The following is a 21,040-nucleotide window of genomic DNA, read 5'->3' on the forward strand; positions in this document are numbered from 1 at the left end:
ACTCCATCGGGGATCGAGAACTACTGGCCATTAAATTGGCGCTTGAGGAATGGAGGCATCTGCTGGAGGGATCAAAATTTCCAGTTATCATATACACTGATCACAAGAATCTCTCCTATCTCCAGTCTGCCCAACGGCTGAACCCTCGCCAGGCCAGGTGGTCGTTGTTCTTTGCCCGTTTTAACTTTGAAATTCATTTTCGCCCTGCCGACAAGAACATTAGGGCCGATGCCCTCTCTCGTTCCTCGAATGCCTCTGAAGTAGAGCTCTCTCCGCAACACATCATTCCTCCTGACTGTCTGATCTCCACTTCTCCAGCCTCCATCAGGCAAACTCCTCCAGGGAAGACCTTCGTTTCTCCACGCCAGCGTCTCGGGATTCTCAAATGGGGACACTCCTCCCACCTCGCAGGCCATGCGGGCATCAAAAAATCCTTGCAACTCATCTCTCGTTTTTATTGGTGGCCGACTCTGGAGACGGATGTTGTTGATTTTGTGCGGGCCTGTACTGTCTGTGCCCGGGATAAGACTCCTCGCCAGAAGCCTGCTGGTCTCCTTCATCCTCTGCCTGTCCCCGAACAGCCTTGGTCACTGATTGGTATGGACTTTATCACAGACTTACCCCCATCCCGTGGCAACACAGTTGTTTGGGTGGTCGTTGATCGATTTTCCAAGATGGCACATTTTATTCCTCTTCCTGGTCTTCCTTCAGCGCCTCAGTTGGCAAAACAATTTTTTGTACACATTTTTCGTCTTCACGGTTTGCCCACGCAGATCGTCTCGGATAGAGGCGTCCAATTCGTGTCTAAATTCTGGAGGGCCCTCTGTAAACAGCTCAAGATTAAACTAAACTTCTCTTCTTCTTATCATCCCCAATCCAATGGGCAAGTAGAAAGAATTAATCAGGTCCTGGGTGACTATTTACGGCATTTTGTTTCCTCCCGCCAGGATGACTGGGCAGATCTTCTACCATGGGCCGAATTCTCATACAACTTCAGAATCTCCGAGTCTTCTGCTAAGTCCCCATTTTTCGTGATGTACGGCCGTCACCCTCTTCCCCCCCTCCCTACCCCCTTGCCCTCTGGTTTGCCCGCTGTGGATGAAGTGACTCGTGATCTTTCCACCATATGGAAAGAGACCCAAAATTCTCTTTTACAGGCTTCATCCCGGATGAAAAGATTTGCCGATAAGAAAAGAAGAACTCCCCCCATTTTTGCTCCCGGAGACAAGGTATGGCTCTCCGCTAAATATGTCCGCTTTCGTGTCCCCAGTTACAAACTGGGACCACGCTATCTTGGTCCTTTCAAAGTCTTGTGCCAGATTAACCCTGTCTCTTACAAACTCCTTCTTCCTCCTTCTCTTCGTATTCCCAATGCCTTCCATGTCTCTCTCCTTAAACCACTCATCATTAACCGCTTCTCTCCCAAACTTGTTTCTCCCACTCCTGTTTCCGGTTCTTCTGACGTCTTCTCCGTGAAGGAGATTCTGGCCTCCAAGACGGTCAGAGGAAAAAAATTTTTTGGGGTGGATTGGGTGGGCTGTGGCCCAGAAGAGAGATCCTGGGAACCTGAGGACAACATCCTGGACAAAAGTCTTGTCCTCAGGTTCTCAGACTGTTACGCCGAGCGCTCCGGGTCCCCGCTCCTCCCCGGAGCGCTCGCAGCGTTCTCTCATTCACAGCGCCCCGGTCAGACCTGCTGACCGGGTGCGCTGCGATATTACTCCCAGCCGGGATGCGATTCGCGATGCGGGACGCGCCCGCTCGCGATGCGCATCTCGGCTCCCGTACCTGACCCGTTCCCCGTCTGTATTGTCCCGGCGTGCGCGGCCCCGCTCCTTAGGGCACGCGCGCGCCGGGTCTCTGCCATTTAAAGGGCCGCTGCGCCACTGATTGGCGCAGCAGGCCTAATCAGTATTCTCACCTGTGCACTCCCTATTTATACCTCACTTCCCCTGCACTCCCTCGCCGGATCTTGTTGCCATTGTGCCAGTGAAAGCGTTCCCTTGTGTGTTCCTAGCCTGTGTTCCAGACCTCCTGCCGTTGCCCCTGACTACGATCCTTGCTGCCTGCCCTGACCTTCTGCTACGTCCGACCTTGCTCTTGTCTACTCCCTTGTACCGCGCCTATCTTCAGCAGTCAGAGAGGTTGAGCCGTTGCTGGTGGATACGACCTGGTTGCTACCGCCGCTGCAAGACCATCCCCCTTTTCGGCGGGCTCTGGTGAATACCAGTAGCAACTTAGAACCGGTCCACCAGCACGGTCCACGCCAATCCCTCTCTGGCACAGAGGATCCACCTCCTGCCAGCCAAATCGTGACAGTACTGCAGTGTATGACAACTCATCCCGACAGGATAAGGGATAAATGTTTGATCGCAGGGGGCCCGACCGCTGGCGATCTCCTGCCTGGCAACCAGCTTTCCTTGTGCACAAATCGATCTCCGCTCCGTGCAAGGAGACTTTTGACCCCTCCATGTATCTCTATGGGAGAGCCGATGATACACACATGTATCCCTGTCTCTCCCCTATAGATGCATGGAGGTGCATGACGGCCACCACTTCGTGCTGTTGTGAACACAGCTCTGTTCATAAGATTGCGGGGGTCCCAGCAGTTGGACCCCCCACTTATCTTCTATCCTTTGTCATACACTGCAGTACTCCTTCAACCCTGTAGATGCTGCAGTCAGAAGCAACTGCTGCATCTATATGGTTGGCAGGGGGCTCTCCCTATAGCTCATCAGCAACCACAAGCTGCGTTCATGGGACTGCTACTGTTGCCATGGCAGCTGGAGGCCAAATCATGCTGCAGGCTGGATCTCACAGGCTCTCAGTGTAGTGTTATGCTATCTTAGTGTGCAGCCAGGGTTCTAGTGAAGGCATGGAAACCTGTCATTTTATTACTTCAAATAGGAGAGCAGTAAAGTTAAAAAATTATAAAATATACATATATATGAATCCAGCAGTGAAAAATAAATAGCATGTTAAATCAAGATTCCACTGCCCACTGCAGTCTTTCACAGCATATGCCAAATAGCTTTGCTAAAGAGCTAAACAGTGGGGCTGCCAAGTGTCTGCAACCTGCTGATCAGACATTGATGGCCTATCCTGAGGACATGCTATCAATATTAAATGTACAGAAAACCTCTTTAAAAATATTTAAAAAATGTTAAAAACTTTTCAGCACATCATATGATACATTGACTAGTACCAGCAAAAAAAATACTTAACATGCGGCAATATCACTTAAAAATAGGAAAATAATGGTTCTTGGAAGGCATGAGTGAAAACATTTTAGGTGATCAAACCTAAAACCAATGTGCAGGGAAAGGGTTACAATCAGAAATGTAGTAACTATAGCAGCAGTTTTATAACTAAAAACTGGAATGTAATTGCCCACTCACCTAAATGCATCAACGTAAATTGTGCTGCTAATTCTTTGGCATCTTCCGCAAATGCGCACAACTTGTCAGGCATGAAGTAGCGGTGGGAGGAATTTCCAACAGAAGGAAGAACAACCTTATAGATCAGAAGAACTTTTCCATCCTGGCTGGTAGTTGAATACAAATAGAATTCTGGAATGGCCATATTATTTTTGTAACAATAATATTCTAAATGTATGACAGCAGAGTAAAACTGATGAGGCTTCAAGGAATACGTGTTTATTGGCGCAAGCTTTGTTCCAGGGTAGAAAGGGTATGTGCACCTTTCAGGCTCTGAAGGGGTTGGACTGCATTGACCACTAAGAACTGAAGGAGAACTTGAATATCTTGAATAAGATTTTTGGCATCCTTCTCCATAATTTACCAAAGAATGCGAGTTTTCTGCACTGGAACCCATTTGCCCATTCAAATGCTGTTTAAAGTTAGCTTCCTTATTTACTGGTTTAGCCAAGGTGACTTCAATGTTGGCTCCATCAATGCATCTGCCATTCATTACAGACATAGCTGTCACAGCATCTTCTCTTTGATAAAAATGAACAAATGCATAGTCCCGCAATTTTTTTACACGGTCAACTGATCCAGGCTTGAATTTGTTAAATTCTGCTTTAATAGTTTCTTCTGTTGTGGAAATCATCAGATTCCTCACATACAACACTTTCACTCTCTGCATTGTTTCTTCATCAACTTCTTTCTCTGGATCTGCCCAGTCAACTTGAATAGTATTGCCCCATAACTGGAAAGTTCCTAGAAAGTAAGTTTAATAGAAATCATCCAAACTTGTACATAAGGATGCAAATACAGAATAGCACACATGGTACTAGTTTACAGTTGTTATCCCAAGCTTATAACTTAAAGGGGTACTCCGGTGGAAAACTTTTTCTTTTTAAATAAACTGGTGCCTGAAAGTTAAACAGATTTGTAAATTACTTCTATTTAAAAATCTTAATCCTTTCAGTACTTTATGGGCACCTGTATGCTACAGAGGAAATGTGTTTCTTTTTGGAACACAGTCCTCTCTGTTGACACCTCTGTTCGTGTGAGGAACTGTCCAGAGCAGGATAGGTTTGCTATGGGGATTTTCTCCTGCTCTGGACAGTTCCTGAAACGGGCATAAGGTGTCAGCAGAGAGTTCATAAAAAAAAAAAATAATAATAATTCTACCGGAGTACCCCTTTAAGACCTATCCAAAAACAAATGAATGGGATGGAGTTGTCCCAGTGGTCAGACTTTGATTGGTCAGATACAAGTGACCTATCATGAGGGGGTTTATAAGCTTTAATCTTAGAAAACCACATTAAAGAGTGACAGGCTAGACTCTGTTTTAGCATATGAATCGTTACTAATGTTCTTGTAGGCATTAGCAAACTTTACTGTTAAATGGGTGAGATTTGTAGGCAGAGAGGGTCCTCTCAGCCTTCTAATCCTTTATATCCCCGGAAACAGCAAAAAGTGATACAAAAAAATATTAAATTGATCAGAATATGGCTACATTTAAAGCATATTACACATGTATAATTAAGGGCACTCTTACAGGTGACAGAACCGGTTGTGACTGCCAAATGAATCCATGAATTACAGGCAGCAGCTGGACTCTTTTAAGGGGTTGTCCAGTAAAAGAAATGATCTGTGTATGGTGTCAAAAAGCATCATAAAGCAACTTACTAATAAAACAAAATGATTTGCCATAGTGCACAGATCTTTCCATATCAGCTGAGCTGTCTGGCTTGTAGCTGTGACGTCCCTTCACACTCTTTAAAAGCAGTCTGATTTGTCCCTGCTCCTCCTCCCTTTCCTCTGCTGAGGACCAGACTACTGATGTAAAAAGGAGAAGCTTATATTACTGCTAATTAGATTTTAAGGCAGCAGGAAGACTTTCTCAGATAGGACAGGAGTGAGCCTGCTCTGATGGAGACTTCTGTGATTGAGAAAAGGATTCCTGTTGCCTTAAAATCTAATGAGCTGATTTTCGGCGCGGACATGTGAGGAGCTGGGAGTCTCTAGCAAACCAGGGCACACTGACCCACACTGCCATCTTCTGAGGTGTTTGAACGGCACCACTGTAAGCCAGGACCTTCTCTTCCTCCTTTAGTGAGTCCCTGTATGGATCAGTACTTCTACAAAGATGTATCAGCCTCTCCATAATGTCCACCTTAGCCCTCCACTTCCACTGCAAATGTCACAGCCGGGACCTGATATCCATCGAGGCGGAGATGGTAAAACTTATCACCCCTGACTTCCAGAAGATGCTAGAGGCTACTATGCCCTTTACTTTACAACAAATTAAGTCTGAAGTGGGAACGCAGGCAGCAAGATGAGATGAGCCGAAGAAATGCATCATAAATTTGGAAGATTAAAAAAGTGTCTTATTCACGGAATTAAGACGGGCAGAAACTGATTTGATTTATGTAAGTAAGAAACTAAAGGATTTGGGAAGTCTATTTGGGCTCAATGACACCATGCTGCACTCAAATTACAAAAGTTCTGCGAAGAAAAACTGCCACGAGCTCTAGGAATGCAAACGCCATGTAGGATAAAAGGGGGCATCGCTTGGGTGCTGCTCCCCACCAGCGTTCTGCTTCTCCTGCCGCCAATAACTCTTGTCCAAGACAGATGATACCCAAATTCCTTGACTATAATGACAAAATAGAGATTCTCTGTGCTTCCGGAAAATTCACCTTACCTCGAAAAGTATCTTGTTCTGATGGGATTTTCTTCTCCTACAAGTTTCTGGCAGCTGCTGAAACGGCTCTTTCCGCATTGCTCTCTTGACCACCAAACTCCTAGGTGTCGTCCGGTCATCACTTTCCCCACTGATGGAGACAGGGCATGGGCCTCCCGGACCACTAGGTGAGAGATTGAAATCTCCTTATTTCTCCGGATCGCACGAAACGCTTTAGGTTTTCCAGGGGGTGCATCAGGAGTAGGAGCAGCCAATCCGCTTTTTCTGAGTATCTCTTGTGTATTTCTCTAGTATTGCTTTCTTGGAAACTGATTAGTGCTTTACAGGGACTCATATAACTATTTCTGTGGGACATTATTATGGCCTTCCATGTTCCATACGGAGACCCTTAATGTGAGGGCCTGTTTCTGCTGTTATATTGCACAAATATGTTGTATCTAAAATGTTCATTGCTGTTGATATACAAGGTGGGCCATTTATATGGATACACCTTAATAAAATGGGAATGGTTGGTGATATTAACTTCCTGTTTGTGGCACATTAGTATATGTGAGGGGGGAAGAACTTTTCAAGATGGGTGGTGACCATGGCGGCCATTTTGAAGTCGGCCATTTTGAATCCAACTTTTGCTTTTTCAATAGGAAGAGGGTCATGTGACACAACAAACTTATTGGGAATTTCACAAGAAAAACAATGGTGTGCTTGGTTTTAACGTAACTTTATTCTTTCATGAGTTATTTACAAGTTTCTCTTTGTTTACAGCCATTGACATGTCGTCGAGGTTAACACGTGAGGAGCGGATAGAAATTGTGTTGATGTCTGGTGAACGCAGTAACCGGGTCATTGCAACAGATTTCAATGCAAGGCACCCTACGAGACCACCCATCTCCCATGCTACAGTTAGCAAACCGCTTGCTAAGTTTCGTGAAACTGGTTCAGTGTTGGATTTGCCAAAATGTGGACGCATGAAATCTGTCACTAATGAAGAAACATCAGTGGCTGTCCTAGCTTCATTCAGCAAGAGCCCACAGCGTAGAACTCGCCGCATGTCACTGGAGAATGGCATTAGTCAAACATCCCTTCGGCGGATAATAGCTACTCACAAATGGCACCCTTACAAACTCCAGCTACTGCAGTATCTCAACGAGGGGCACTGAATTTGCAGAATGGGCAAAACAAAAATTGGAACAGGACCCTCAGTTTACACAGAAGATTTTGTTCAGTTATGAGGCAAACTTTTATGTGAATGGTGAAGTTAACAAACAAAACCACCGCTATTGGTCTGACACTAACCCACATTGGATAGATCCCTCCAAGACTGTTGGAACACAAAAATTGATAGTATGGTGTGGTATATGGGGTACAAAGATAGTGGGGCCATTCTTCATCAATGGAAACCTCAAGGCCACTGGATATGCAAAATTGCTACATGATGATGTGTTTCCCTCTTTATGCACTGAAGCTGGCACGTTCCCTCAGTTTTACCAGCAAGATGGTGCACCACCACATTATGGGTGTCAGGTCCGAGCATTCCTAGATGAACAGTTTCCTGGAAAGTGGATTGGTCGTCGTGGGCCAGTTGAATGGCCCCCAAGGTCTCCCGATCTGACCCCCTTAGACTTTTATCTTTGGGGTCATCTGAAAGCAATTGTCTATGCTGTGAAGATACGAGATGTCCAGCACCTGAAACTACGGATACTGGAAGCCTGTGCTAGCATTTGTCCTGCGGTGTTGCTATCAGTGTGTGAAGAGTGAGAGAAGAGGGTTTCATTGACAATCCAACACAATGGGCAGCACATTGAACACATTTTATAAGTGGTCAGAAACTTGTAAATAACTCCTGAAAGAATAAAGTTAAGTTAAGCACATCATTGTTTTTCTTGTGAAATTCCCAATAAGTTTGATGTGTCACATGACCCACTTCCTATTGAAAAAACAAAAGTTGGATTCAAAATGGCCGACTTCAAAATGGCCGCCATGTTCACCACCCATCTTGAAAAGTTTCCCCCCTCACATATACTAATGTGCCTACTCTGTCATCTCTATGGAGAGCAATTTGAACATAGAATGTTTTTTGTAGCTCTGAACTGTTTAACTGATTATCCCTTTTGCTCTGAGACCTATTGGACACTATTGGGACGTGCTTTTTTTTTGTTTATTTTCATTTTCTCTATAGTGAAGCCTCTCTGTTGTTTTGTCCTCTTCACTCTCTCCTTGTGGTATTTGATCTTTCCTGTCCTCTCTTTTAGCATGTCCATGACCATTCTACTAGGGGATGCTACTGTTTCCTTTGGGGATAAGGGATTGTCTGCCATTTACATGCTATGCCTCAGCGTGGGTCCCACTTTCGAAAATGTCTGAAAAAAGAGAGGTCCTCTGCCCCAGTTGAGCCTGCCTTCCTCCATCTATGGCGCTGCAGTATTTACCGGGTTTTTGTTTTAGTTCATGTTTTTCCAAAACAGTTCTCCTAGTTGTTTTGGTGGCTGTGTTCACCTGTCCTTCACCTGTTTTGGGAGCTCCTTGGTCCTCTAAAAGGTAAACCATGTCATGTTTAAGTTAATCTCCTGGAAGGTTAAGGGCCTCCATTTCCCTAAAAAAAGGATGAAAATTCAGCTTTTTCTGAAATAGCAGCTAAAATTGTCATTCTTTAGGAACACACTTGTAAGAGGCGGACTTTCAGAGAATGCAGCAATTATGCATAGGACAGGTCTGTGGCTCAAGGGCAGTCAATGTCATATCTGGGATATTGACTATGATCCATAAATCCTTCCCTTGTTGTCTCCTGTCTCAGATGTGTGGCACAGAGGATTGTATGTCACATATTGTTCTAGAACACAATGGATATCCTTACAGCATTTATAATGTGTATGCTATGAGAATAATCACTCTTTCTTTGATATTATAACAGACATGGTACAACAGGATCCTTATAGGCTGAATGTTATGGGTGGTGACATGAATTCTGTTTTGGACCCCTTTAGAAAATATAGAGGCTAAGATAGCCTATATAAAAGTTATACCGAAACGGGGGAAGGACCTCACAGATCCTCACGAGTCCTACAGACCCATTTCTTTAATTAACCAGGATATGGAACTGTTATCTAAAATCCTGGCAGACACGTTAGCCTTTCTGCCATCCCTGATCAGTGATCACCAGGTAGGCTTTATTAAAAAAAGACAAGTATGATGGACTGGCGACCCTGTCATCTCCGCTTCTGTCCTGTCTTGATGTGCAGAGGTCCGCAGGTGTGTCACTCACAAACTGAAGAGGGAAACATATTTTAAATAGGCCCATTCCACACTCTACAGTTCCAATATTATCCCCTCTCTGAATTTTCCAGATAGGATAATGCACTGCCCCAACTGCAAGACCCCACTCACAAATCTATCTCATGGTCTGTACTCACACGTCTGCTTACTGGGCAATGATGGCAAATTACATTAAGACTTACTTGAAATTTCAACCCCCTCTAATTCTATCTACCTTTACATAAAGTCATGGCCGTAAATGTTGGCACCACTGAAATCTTTCTAGAAAATGAAGTATTTCTCACAGAAAAGGATTGCAGTAACACATGTTTTGCTATACACATGTTTATTCCCTTTGTGTGTATTGGAAAAAAAACAAAAAAGGGAGGAAAAAAACCAAATTGGCCATAATATCACACCAAACTCCAAAAATGGTCTGGACAAAATTATTGGCACACCTTCAAAATTGTGGAAAAATAAGATTGTTTCAAGCATGTGATACTCCGTTAAACTCACCTGGGGCAAGTAACAGGTGTGTGCAATATAAAAATCACACCTGAAAGCAGATAAAAAGGAGAGAAGTTCACTTAGTCTTTGCATTGTGTGTCTGTGTGTGCCAAACTAAGCATGGACAACAGAAAGAGGAGAAGAGAACTGTCTGAGGACCTGAGAACCAAATTTGTGGAAAAATATCAACAATCTCAAGGTTACAAGTCCATCTCCAGAGATGTAGATTTGCTGTTACGCCTAGCGCTCCGTCCCCGCTCCTCCCCGGAGCGCTCACGGCGTCTCTCTCCCTGCAGCGCCCCGGTCAGTCCCGCTGACCGGGAGCGCTGCACTGTCATGGCCGTCGGGGATGCGATTCGCACAGCGGGACGCGCCCGCTCGCGAATCGCATCCCAGGTCACTTACCCGTCCCGGTCCCCTGCTGTCATGTGCTGGCGCGCGCGGCTCCGCTCTCTAGGGCGCGCGCGCGCCAGCTCTCTGAGACTTAAAGGGCCAGTGCACCAATGATTGGTGCCTGGCCCAATTAGCTTAATTGGCTTCCACCTGCTCCCTGGCTATATCTGATCTCCTCCCTTGCACTCCCTTGCCGGATCTTGTTGCCATTGTGCCAGTGAAAGCGTTCCCTTGTGTGTTCCTAGCCTGTGTTCCAGACCTCCTGCCGTTGCCCCTGACTACGATCCTTGCTGCCTGCCCCGACCTTCTGCTACGTCCGACCTTGCTTCTGTCTACTCCCTTGTACCGCGCCTATCTTCAGCAGTCAGAGAGGTTGAGCCGTTGCTAGTGGATACGACCTGGTCACTACCGCCGCAGCAAGTCCATCCCGCTTTGCGGCGGGCTCTGGTGAACACCAGTAGTGACTTAGAACCGGTCCACTAGCACGGTCCACGCCAATCCCTCTCTGGCACAGAGGATCCACCTCCTGCCAGCCGGCATCGTGACAGTAGATCCGGCCATGGATCCCGCTGAGGTGCCGCTGCCAAGTCTCGCTGACCTTCCCACGGTGGTCGCTCAGCAATCGCAGCAGATTGCCCAACAAGGACAGCAGCTGTCGCAGTTGACCGCCATGTTACAGCAACTTCTGCCTCTGCTACAGCAGCAACCATCTCCTCCGCCAGCTCCTGCACCTCCTCCGCAGCGAGTGGCCGCTCCTAGCCTCTGCTTGTCCCTGCCGGACAAATTTGATGGGGACTCTAGACTCTGCCGTGGATTTCTGTCTCAGTGTTCCCTGCATATGGAGATGTTGTCGGACTTGTTTCCTTCAGAACGGTCTAAGGTGGCGTTCGTAGTGAGCCTTCTTTCAGGAAAGGCCTTGTCTTGGGCCACACCGCTTTGGGACCGCAATGATCCTGCCACAGCCACAGTCCAGTCCTTCTTCGCTGAAATCCGGAGTGTCTTCGAGGAGCCAGCCCGAGCTTCTTCTGCCGAGACTGCCCTGTTGAACCTGGTCCAGGGTAATTCTTCAGTGGGCGAGTACGCCATCCAATTTCGTACTCTTGCTTCCGAGTTATCATGGAATAACGAGGCTCTCTGCGCGACCTTTAAAAAAGGCCTATCCAGTCGCATCAAGGATGTGCTGGCCGCACGAGAGATTCCTGCCAACCTGCAAGAACTCATCCATTTGGCTACCCGCATTGACATGCGTTTTTCTGAGCGACACCAAGAGCTCCGCCAGGAAAAAGACTTAGATCTCTGGGCACCTCTCCCACAGCATCCTTTGCAGTCTACGCCTGGGCCTCCCGCCGAGGAGGCCATGCAAGTGGATCGGTCCCGCCTGACCCAGGAAGAGAGGAATCGCCGTAGGGAAGAAAATCTCTGTCTGTACTGTGCCAGTACCGAGCATTTCTTGGTGGATTGCCCTATCCGTCCTCCACGTCTGGGAAACGCACGCACGCACCCAGCTCACGTGGGTGTGGCGTCTCTTGGTTCTAAGTCTGCTTCTCCACGTCTCAAGGTGCCCGTGCGGATTTCTCCTTCTGCCAACTCCTCCCTCTCAGCCGTGGCCTGCTTGGACTCTGGTGCCTCTGGGAATTTTATTTTGGAGTCGTTTGTGAACAAATTCCGCATCCCGGTGACCCGTCTCGTCAAGCCGCTCTACATTTCCGCGGTCAATGGAGTCAGACTGGATTGCACCGTGCGTTACCGCACAGAACCCCTCCTGATGTGTATTGGACCCCACCACGAAAGGATTGAGCTCTTCGTTCTCCCCAACTGTACCTCTGAGGTCCTCCTCGGTCTGCCATGGCTCCGGCTTCATTCTCCCACCCTTGATTGGACCACCGGGGAGATCAAGAACTGGGACTCTGCTTGCCATCGGAAGTGCCTCTCCCTCCCTCCCAGTCCCGTCAGGCAAGCCTCTGTGCCTCCTCATGGCTCCCGTCCTTGTGTCACCCTGCCCCGTGCCAGGCTTCGCCCTCTGCCCTCCCTCCCCATTCCAACTCCTGCTGTACTGCCTGCCGTTGAGGAAACCCTCCATTCTTTCCCGGTGTCCTCATCCCAGGGGAGGCAGCTACCGGACAAAAAAAAGGGGAGACCTAAGGGGGGGGGTACTGTTACGCCTAGCGCTCCGGGTCCCCGGAGCGCTCACGGCGTCTCTCTCCCTGCAGCGCCCCGGTCAGTCCCGCTGACCGGGAGCGCTGCACTGTCATGGCCGTCGGGGATGCGATTCGCACAGCGGGACGCGCCCGCTCGCGAATCGCATCCCAGGTCACTTACCCGTCCCGGTCCCCTGCTGTCATGTGCTGGCGCACGCGGCTCCGCTCTCTAGGGCGCGCGCGCGCCAGCTCTCTGAGACTTAAAGGGCCAGTGCACCAATGATTGGTGCCTGGCCCAATTAGCTTAATTGGCTTCCACCTGCTCCCTGGCTATATCTGATCTCCTCCCTTGCCGGATCTTGTTGCCATTGTGCCAGTGAAAGCGTTCCCTTGTGTGTTCCTAGCCTGTGTTCCAGACCTCCTGCCGTTGCCCCTGACTACGATCCTTGCTGCCTGCCCCGACCTTCTGCTACGTCCGACCTTGCTTCTGTCTACTCCCTTGTACCGCGCCTATCTTCAGCAGTCAGAGAGGTTGAGCCGTTGCTAGTGGATACGACCTGGTCACTACCGCCGCAGCAAGTCCATCCCGCTTTGCGGCGGGCTCTGGTGAACACCAGTAGTGACTTAGAACCGGTCCACTAGCACGGTCCACGCCAATCCCTCTCTGGCACAGAGGATCCACCTCCTGCCAGCCGGCATCGTGACATTTGCCTTTGTCCACAGTACGAAACGTTATCAAGAAGTTTGCAAGCCATGGCACTGCAGCTAATCTCCCTGGGCGCGGATGGAAGAGAAAAATTTATGAAAGGTGTCCACAGGGATAGCCCGGATGGTGGATAAGCAGCCCCAAACAAGTTCCAAAGATATTCAAGCTGTCCTGCAGGCTCAGTGAGCATCAGTGTTAGTGCGAACTATCCGTCAACATTTAAATAAAATGAAACGCTATGGCAGAAGACCCAGGAGGAACCCAATGCTGACACAGAGACATAAAAAAGAAAGACTACATTTTTCAAAATGAACTTGAGACAGCAAAAATCCTTCTGGGAAAATGTCTTGTGGACAGATGAGACCAAGATAGAGCTTTTTGGTAAAGCACATCATTCTACTGTTTATCGAAAACGGAATGAGGCCTCATGAAATCTGAGGTTTACCCTAATGGATTTTGGGTTGCACGGTACAGCCCAGTGTCAGAAAGCTGGTTATGCGTCCGAGATTTTTGGTCTTCCAGCAGGACAATGACCCCAAACATACGTCAAAAAGCACCCAGAAATGGATGGCAACAAAGCGCTGGAGAGTTCTGAAGTGGACAGCAATGAGAACAGATCTAAATCCCATTGAACACCTGTGGAGAGATCTTATAATTGCTGTTGGGAAAAGGCGCCCTTCCAATAAGAGAGATCTGGAGCAGTCTGCAAAGGAAGAGTGGTCCAACATTCTGGCTGAGAGGTGTAAGAAGCTTATTGATGGTTATAGGAAGCGACTGATTTCAGTATTTTTCTAAAGGATGTGCAACAAAATATTAAGTTAAGGGTGCCAATAATTTTTCCAGACCATTTATGGAGTTTGATGTGACATTATATCCAATTAGATTTTTTTCCTAAATTTTTTGGTTTAGTGCCAATACACATAAAGGGAATAAACAAGTGTATAGCAAAACATGTGTTACTGCAATCCTTTTCTGTGAGAAATACTTAATTTTCTTGAAACATTTCAGGGGTTTAAACAAACAAAAAAAAAAAAACGTTCTCTCAAATGGCTGGAGGTGCTCAACCCTTGTAGTCCGTTGCTAAGGGCCATCCCCAGCATAAAAATGCATACAATGGAGGATGCCTACAGTGGACTACAAGTGCCACAATAGAATCCTACACCAGATAACCAGTGTGGATGTGTAACAATTAGAATACAATACAGGAATATGGGTGCACTACTGTGGTAGATGTAAACAATACATTGGCTAACCCTCAACACTGATGTTAAAATTGAGACATTCGCCAGTGTATCCTTATATGAAGGACATACCAGAGCCCGCACACCAACGCCAAGGTTTCTCAAATTGGTGCGAGACCTAACGCTAATCCTACCTGTGCTTGATAAGCAAAACAGGGGCCAGTGGGCAATTACGGCAGCATTCGGTTGACTCACAACTTCCTCCCAGATAGCCTCCAGCGTGACTGAGCACACATACAATGGGAGGAGGGAGGCAAGCTGCAAGCCCCACCTGAGTTGGCTAATATGGGTGCCTGGCCTCACAGGTGCTACCTTAATGCTGCCTTGTAGATATTCAAGGCGCATTAATTTTGGAGTTTACACACCTCCAAATATAAAATTTAAACAAACAACAACAAAAAAAAAGTTTTGCTTATCAAGCACAGGTAGGATTAGCGTTAGGTCTCGCACCAATTTGGGAAACCTTTGCGTTGGTGTGCGGGCTCTGGTGTGTCCTTCATATAAGGATACACTGGGAATGTCTCAATTTTAACATCAGTGTTGAGGGTTAGCCAATGTATTGTTTACATCTACCACAGTAGTGCACCCATATTCCTGTATTGTATTCTAATTGTTACACATCCACACTGTTTATCTGGTGTAGGATTCTATTGTGGCACTTGTAGTCCGCTGTAGGCATCCTCCATTGTATGCATTTTTATGCTGGGGATCGCCCTTAGCAACGGACTACAAGGGCAGGATCTGCTCCCCCAGTATAAATGCACAACCGCATTTGGGGTTGAGCACCTCCAGCCATTTGAGACCACGTTTTTTTTTTTTTTGTTTACATTTTATATTTGGAGGTGTGTAAACTCCAAAATTAATGCGCCTTGAATATCTACAAGGCAGCATTAAGGTAGCACCTGTGAGGCCAGGCACCCATATTAGCCAACTCAGGTGGGGCTTGCAGCTTGCCTCCCTCCTCCCATTGTATGTGTGCTCAGTCACGCTGGAGGGTATCTGGGAGGAAGTTGTGAGTCAACCGAATGCTGCTGTAATTGCCCACTGGCCCCTGTTTTGCTTATCAAGCACAGGTAGGATTAGCGTTAGGTCTCGCACCAATTTGAGAAACCTTGGCGTTGGTGTGCGGGCTCTGGTGTGTCCTTCATATAAGGATACACTGGCGAATGTCTCAATTTTAACATCAGTGTTGAGGGTTAGCCAATGTATTGTTTACATCTACCACAGTAGTGCACCCATATTCCTGTATAACATTTCAGGGGTGCCAACATTTACGGCCATGACTGCATGTATATATGTGTACATGTTTTTTAAAATCTATGCAATCTCTGGTTGGGGTGCCTCTTTCATTGCCCTGCTCTCTAGACTGGGGGGAGGGTTAGAAAGAATTTATTTATTGTGCTGATCATGTTACTGATTGTTGCTTGATGTATTCCAATCTTTCTGATTAACCCCTTAAGGACCAATAGAAGTAAACCTGTACACCCCTAAAAGACCAGGCCTGTTTTTTCAAATCGGGGATGTCTGACTTTATTAGAGAATAACTCTGGTAACGTTTTGCCAATCACGATAATTCTGACACTGTTTTTTTTGTCACAAGTTGTCCTTCATATTTGAATGTGGTTAACACCGCCCACCACTACTCAGAGCAGCCGCAACACCTGTGCATGGACGTGCCGATTCCGCCCTCGGCCAATCAGGAACACAGAAGAATGAAGGATTGTCCAGCTCTAGGAGTTGCGGTAAAACTTTATGCTTTATTAGAAATCCTCAGACAGTCATTACAACAGAGCAAGTTAACCGACGCGTTTCGCACTTGCGTGCTTAATCGTAGTCTACGATTAAGCACGCAAGTGGGAAACGCGTCAGACAACTTGCTCTGTCGTAGTGACTGTCTGAGGATTTCTAATAAAGCATAAAGTTTTACCGCAACTCCTAGAGCTGGACGATCCTTCATTCTTCTAAGTTGTCCTTCATGTGCATAGTAAAAGTAAGCCGATATCATTTGTATTTTTTTTTTTTTTTTACAATTCAAAAAAATCATGAAATTTTTTTTTTATTAAGATTTTTTGCTATTTTAACACTAATAGGTTGCATATATTTATACTTTTTACCACATAGTTTATGGAACTTATACTTACAGATGTCTAGTTTATTTTGAAGGCATTTCTTTTGTTTTTAATTAACATGTTAAATGAATTAGAAGCCTGACAATTTAACTTGAAATTTTGAAAATTTGTAAAGTACATATTTTTTCATGTGCTATGCAAGGTTTGCAGAAATTTGAAGGTGGTAGAACATAGCCCTCCACCCCCCAAATGATGCCATTTTAAAAACTAGACCCCCTCAAGGTATTCACTAGGGGGTACAGTGAGTATTTTAACACCATCATTTTTTTGGCAGGAATTATTACACAGTCAGGATTACAGAACCCCCACAAGTGACCTCATTTTGGAAACTACACCCCCTAAAGTATTCCCCTAGACCAAAAGTGAGTGCTTTGAGTCATTTTTGTGTGGCTTGAATGGTTACAAAATCAGTGGAAAATTTTAAATCTTTTTTTCCCCACAAATGCATCATTTGTGGGACATATTTTTTGCACATTGCATCTGAAAAGTAGAAAATGCGCCCCATATTTTATTACACTGTTCGTCCCGTGTTCTGTAATACTCCCACATAAGCCATACTTGGTTGCATGGCCACATGGTGGGACCCAAAAGGAGAGGAGCACCTTTTGGTTTTCAGGATATCATTATATAAATTATAGGCTGCACTTCATCTTCCAAAGCTTTCCACAGCATTCCAAAGCAGAACAATACTGCACCCCCAGAAGTGACCCCATTTTCGAAACTACACCCCCTAAAGTATTCACCTAGGGAAAAAGTGAGTAGGTTGAGCCCTTATTGTGTGGCTAGAATTATTCTAAATTCAGTGGAAAAAAAATAGCAATTAGCTTTTTGTTCCATAAATTCTTTTTGCGTGACATCTTTTTGGTAAGTCGTTTTTGAAATGGAGGTATTACGCCCCATATTTTATCACCCTGTTTGTCCCAGGCTGGGCAGTACCCCTACTTAGGCCATATCTGGTTGCCTGACCGCCTGGTTGGACCAAGAAGGAGAGGAGCCCCCTTTGGCTTTCAGGGCATCATTATATGAATAGTCCCAATTCATACTGCATTTCTGCAGTATAGGTGTCCGTTCTCATGACAAAAAAGGGATGCCAATGTATACTGTAGCAGTCTCATTCAGAAATGAATGGAGCTGCTACAGTATACGTGAGCACCGCTTTTTTTTTTACATGATGCTGATACCTTTAACATACTGCTAAAATGCAGTATGAACGGGATGCAGTGTAGGGTCACATAGAACGCATCCGCAGCACATTTCACATTGCGGATGCCTCCGGCAGTCACAAGGGCAAGATCACTGCTGCGGCTGGGTAACTCAGTGTGTCCACTCATGACTAACGGCAGGAAATCCGCCGCTATGAGTGGACGCACAAAGCTACCCAGCCGCAGCAGGGAGCTCATTATTGTGACTCCTGGTGGGCATCCGCAGCATGTAATATGCTGAGGATGTGCGCCGTGTGATTCTACACATTATGCATTTTTATTTTTTCATTATATTTATTTAATATGTTTTCTTTTATTTTTTGACACTTTTTAAATTTTTTTTTTTTTACAATTTTATTTTATATAATTTTTTTAACACTTTTTTTTATGCTTTGGAATACTTAGTATTCCAAAGCACTGCAGTTATATGTTGCCTGCCAGTTTTACACTAGCAGGCAGCATATCAGGACGTGCCTCTTCACATCAATGACCTGGTCCTCACCAGACAGGAGGGAAGGGGCAGCGGGGACAGAGCAGACTGTTTTTAGAGGGTTTATTGGGATGTCACAGCTACAGGCCAGACAGGTCAACTTATATGGAGAGATGTGTGCACTATGGCTAATAACATTAGTAAGTTGTCTTATTATACTTTTTGTTACCGTAGACATGTTGTTTCTTTCATCTGACAACCCCTCAAAGCAGAAGTCTAGAATTAGCTTGCAATAATCAAAAATGGACTAATCATTGCTGGAGGAATACACAGGGCAGCTGCGGACAGTTCCCCAACTTGTACGAGTGCTCTTATGGTTAGTTAGTTTTAACTAGCTATAAATCACTATGGCAGAAAGTAGTCACCTGGAATCAGTTTCCTTCTGGCCATTGCAGCTGCTCTGTGAGTTTCAAATTCTACAAATGCAAAGCCTCTGTTTTTAGTTTTGTCAGTTGCACTGGGGTATACAATGACATCTACTACTCCTTCTGCAACTTTCTTCATTTCATCCATAATGTCCTCCTTCTTCTTTTCCTTTGGAATGCCACCAATGAAGAGCCTGCAATTGTCTAAACTAACACAGACTCCAATGAACTTGCCGGGGCGGATCTCATAATTATTAAGCATTCGAATAGCTAGCAAGGCATCATCTTTACTTGTATACATAACAAAGGCATAACCTCTGTTCTCCCCACTAAATTCCATCATTAACCTAAATTCATAGATTTTTCCAGCTCGTTCAAATACTGGTACAAGCTCGTCTTCATACATGTCACGGGGAATTTTTCCGACAAACACTTCACAGCCCCGTGGTGGAGGAGGACCTTCCCAACCTGTAAAATTAACTAAATGTTAGATTTTAACTTTACAAGTAACTGGAGATTTTTTCAAACCTTTTGTAAACAGAGGAGTAGTTTCCCATAGTAACCAGATTCCAGCTGAAAAATGGCTTTTGAAAATTTAAGATGGAATCTGTTTGGTTTCTATTGGAACCTGCTACACCGTTCCTCTGCACAAGGTTTGGTAAATCTCCCCCATTGAATTTTACAATATATGTACAAATTTCTTTCTTCCAATTGCTTTGCTTTGTCCTTTAATGTGTTGATATACAATGTTTTATTCAATGGTTATCTACAGGATATGTTATTAATACTTGATAAGTGGGAGTATTCCCCCAAGGAAATCAATGGAGTGATGGCCATGCTTCTACAAGCCATACAGATAATGACTTCCATTAGCCCCTTGTCCACAGCCTAATTTTTTTATAACTAACTATACATTGGCATTTTCATAAGAAGCATAACAATTGTCAGAATGACCTTATAAGCAAAAAACATTTCCGCTCCGATCGACTTAAATGGGGAACACTCAAAACATGAAAACAGCTCTGAAAATCACTTTTTTTTTTGGGGGGGGGGGGGGGGGGGGGGAGAAGGGACGACTTCCCCCTGAAAGCTCCCATTGAATTCAGTGGGAGCATTTAAAAAACTACAGTGGTCCCTCAAGTTACAATATTAATCAGTTCCACGACAACCATTGTATGTTGAAACCATTGTATATTGAGACCATAAGTCTATGGAAACTTGGTAATTGGTTCTGAAGTCCCCAAAATGCATCCAAAAATTCAGGAAAAAGTGAGGATTAAAGAAAAAGAAGTATATAACTAATACAGATAAAGCAAGTTCTAAAAATGTAAGAAAGATCTGCTGGGAGCTGTAAATCACTTTCTATGTAGAAGACAGGAGCTTCTTCAGGGTCCTGTACAGTACGCGCAGTGTCCCAAAAAAGTAACATGGAGCCAGCCCCACCTGAAGCAGCTGTCCCTGATACATGTAAAGAGTAGTACATAACATGTAATACCTCCCTGTATTGTAGGGGGTGCTACTAGACAGCCAGTCAGTGCATGCACTTCAGGAATACAGGGGTTATACCAGTGAAATGCCCATTCAGATTGGTCAGTACTTCCGGGTATTGACATGTTTTGCAGATCTGGACTGTCCGTAGCATTGTATGTTGAGTCTGGTTTCAAGTTACAATGGTCCAGAAAAGACCATTGTATGTTGAAACTATTGTATGTTGAGGCCATCTTAAGTTGAGGGATCACTGTACTCAAAAAAGCTTTCAAAAATATCTGTACAAGAGTAATCCCTAGTCTTTGCCACTCTACAGGCACACAGTGGCTTAAGTTACCCACTGGCAATATTGCTACATAAATATACATTTAGTTTGTGTTTTTATTGTAGCTCGCTGCATAGTAAAGTGCAGCCTGCTGCACTTCCCAATATTGTCAAAAATAAAATGTAGACGAATGTATAAAACCCTGACTAACAAAGAAGGCTATATCAGAAGCTAGGTAGCGCTCATTTAAAAGGGTATTTCAGGGCGTATAAATAAAAAATGTACTCACTCAGTGTGCATACAGAGTTGTGGGGTCCCCCCTCAACAACTGTCCAAGGCATGTTTAAATGGGCACTGTCAGATACAAAAACTTTTGATATGTTGTAATAGGGCTGGGCGGTATACCGGTTCATACCGAATACTGAAATTTTTGTGCTGAAAGATATGAATTTTTCCCATACCACAACACTGGTTGGGCCCCTCCCCCTCGGGAATGAATGAGTTATCAACCCAGTGCTGCGCTGTCCCAACATCGGGGAACTAATCATATGTGACCCGCGATCGCTGTTCTGCCCCCCCCCAAAATTAATTATCAGCCCAGGGCTGCGCTGTCCCCATCGGGGTGAATACTCACATATCACCTGCAAGCGCTGCCCTCCTCGTCCTCCTGTTTGTTGTGGGCCGCCGGCGCTGACATTCTATACTGTACGCTATAAAAAAAATAAACTTTAACTCACCTTCCCACGTCGG

At 45.4% G+C, this 21,040-nt stretch overlaps 1 protein-coding gene across 3 annotated transcripts in view; it reads right to left on the reverse strand.

The window, feature by feature from the left end:
* RBM46 (RNA binding motif protein 46) overlaps nt 1-21,040 on the reverse strand; it is a 111,056-nt gene that overhangs the window by 4,037 nt on the left and 85,979 nt on the right. For all 3 annotated transcript variants that reach the window (XM_056562187.1, XM_056562194.1, XM_056562177.1), the window contains exons 3-4: nt 18,538-19,005; nt 3,399-4,181 (exon numbers count right to left, since the gene is read on the reverse strand). In XM_056562187.1, the coding sequence (XP_056418162.1) occupies nt 3,399-4,181; nt 18,538-19,005 (1,251 nt within the window). The remainder of the gene's footprint in view (nt 1-3,398; nt 4,182-18,537; nt 19,006-21,040) is intronic.

The sequence above is a fragment of the Hyla sarda genome, chromosome 1 (genome assembly GCF_029499605.1).
Source record: "Hyla sarda isolate aHylSar1 chromosome 1, aHylSar1.hap1, whole genome shotgun sequence".
Classification (NCBI taxonomy): domain Eukaryota; kingdom Metazoa; phylum Chordata; class Amphibia; order Anura; family Hylidae; genus Hyla; species Hyla sarda.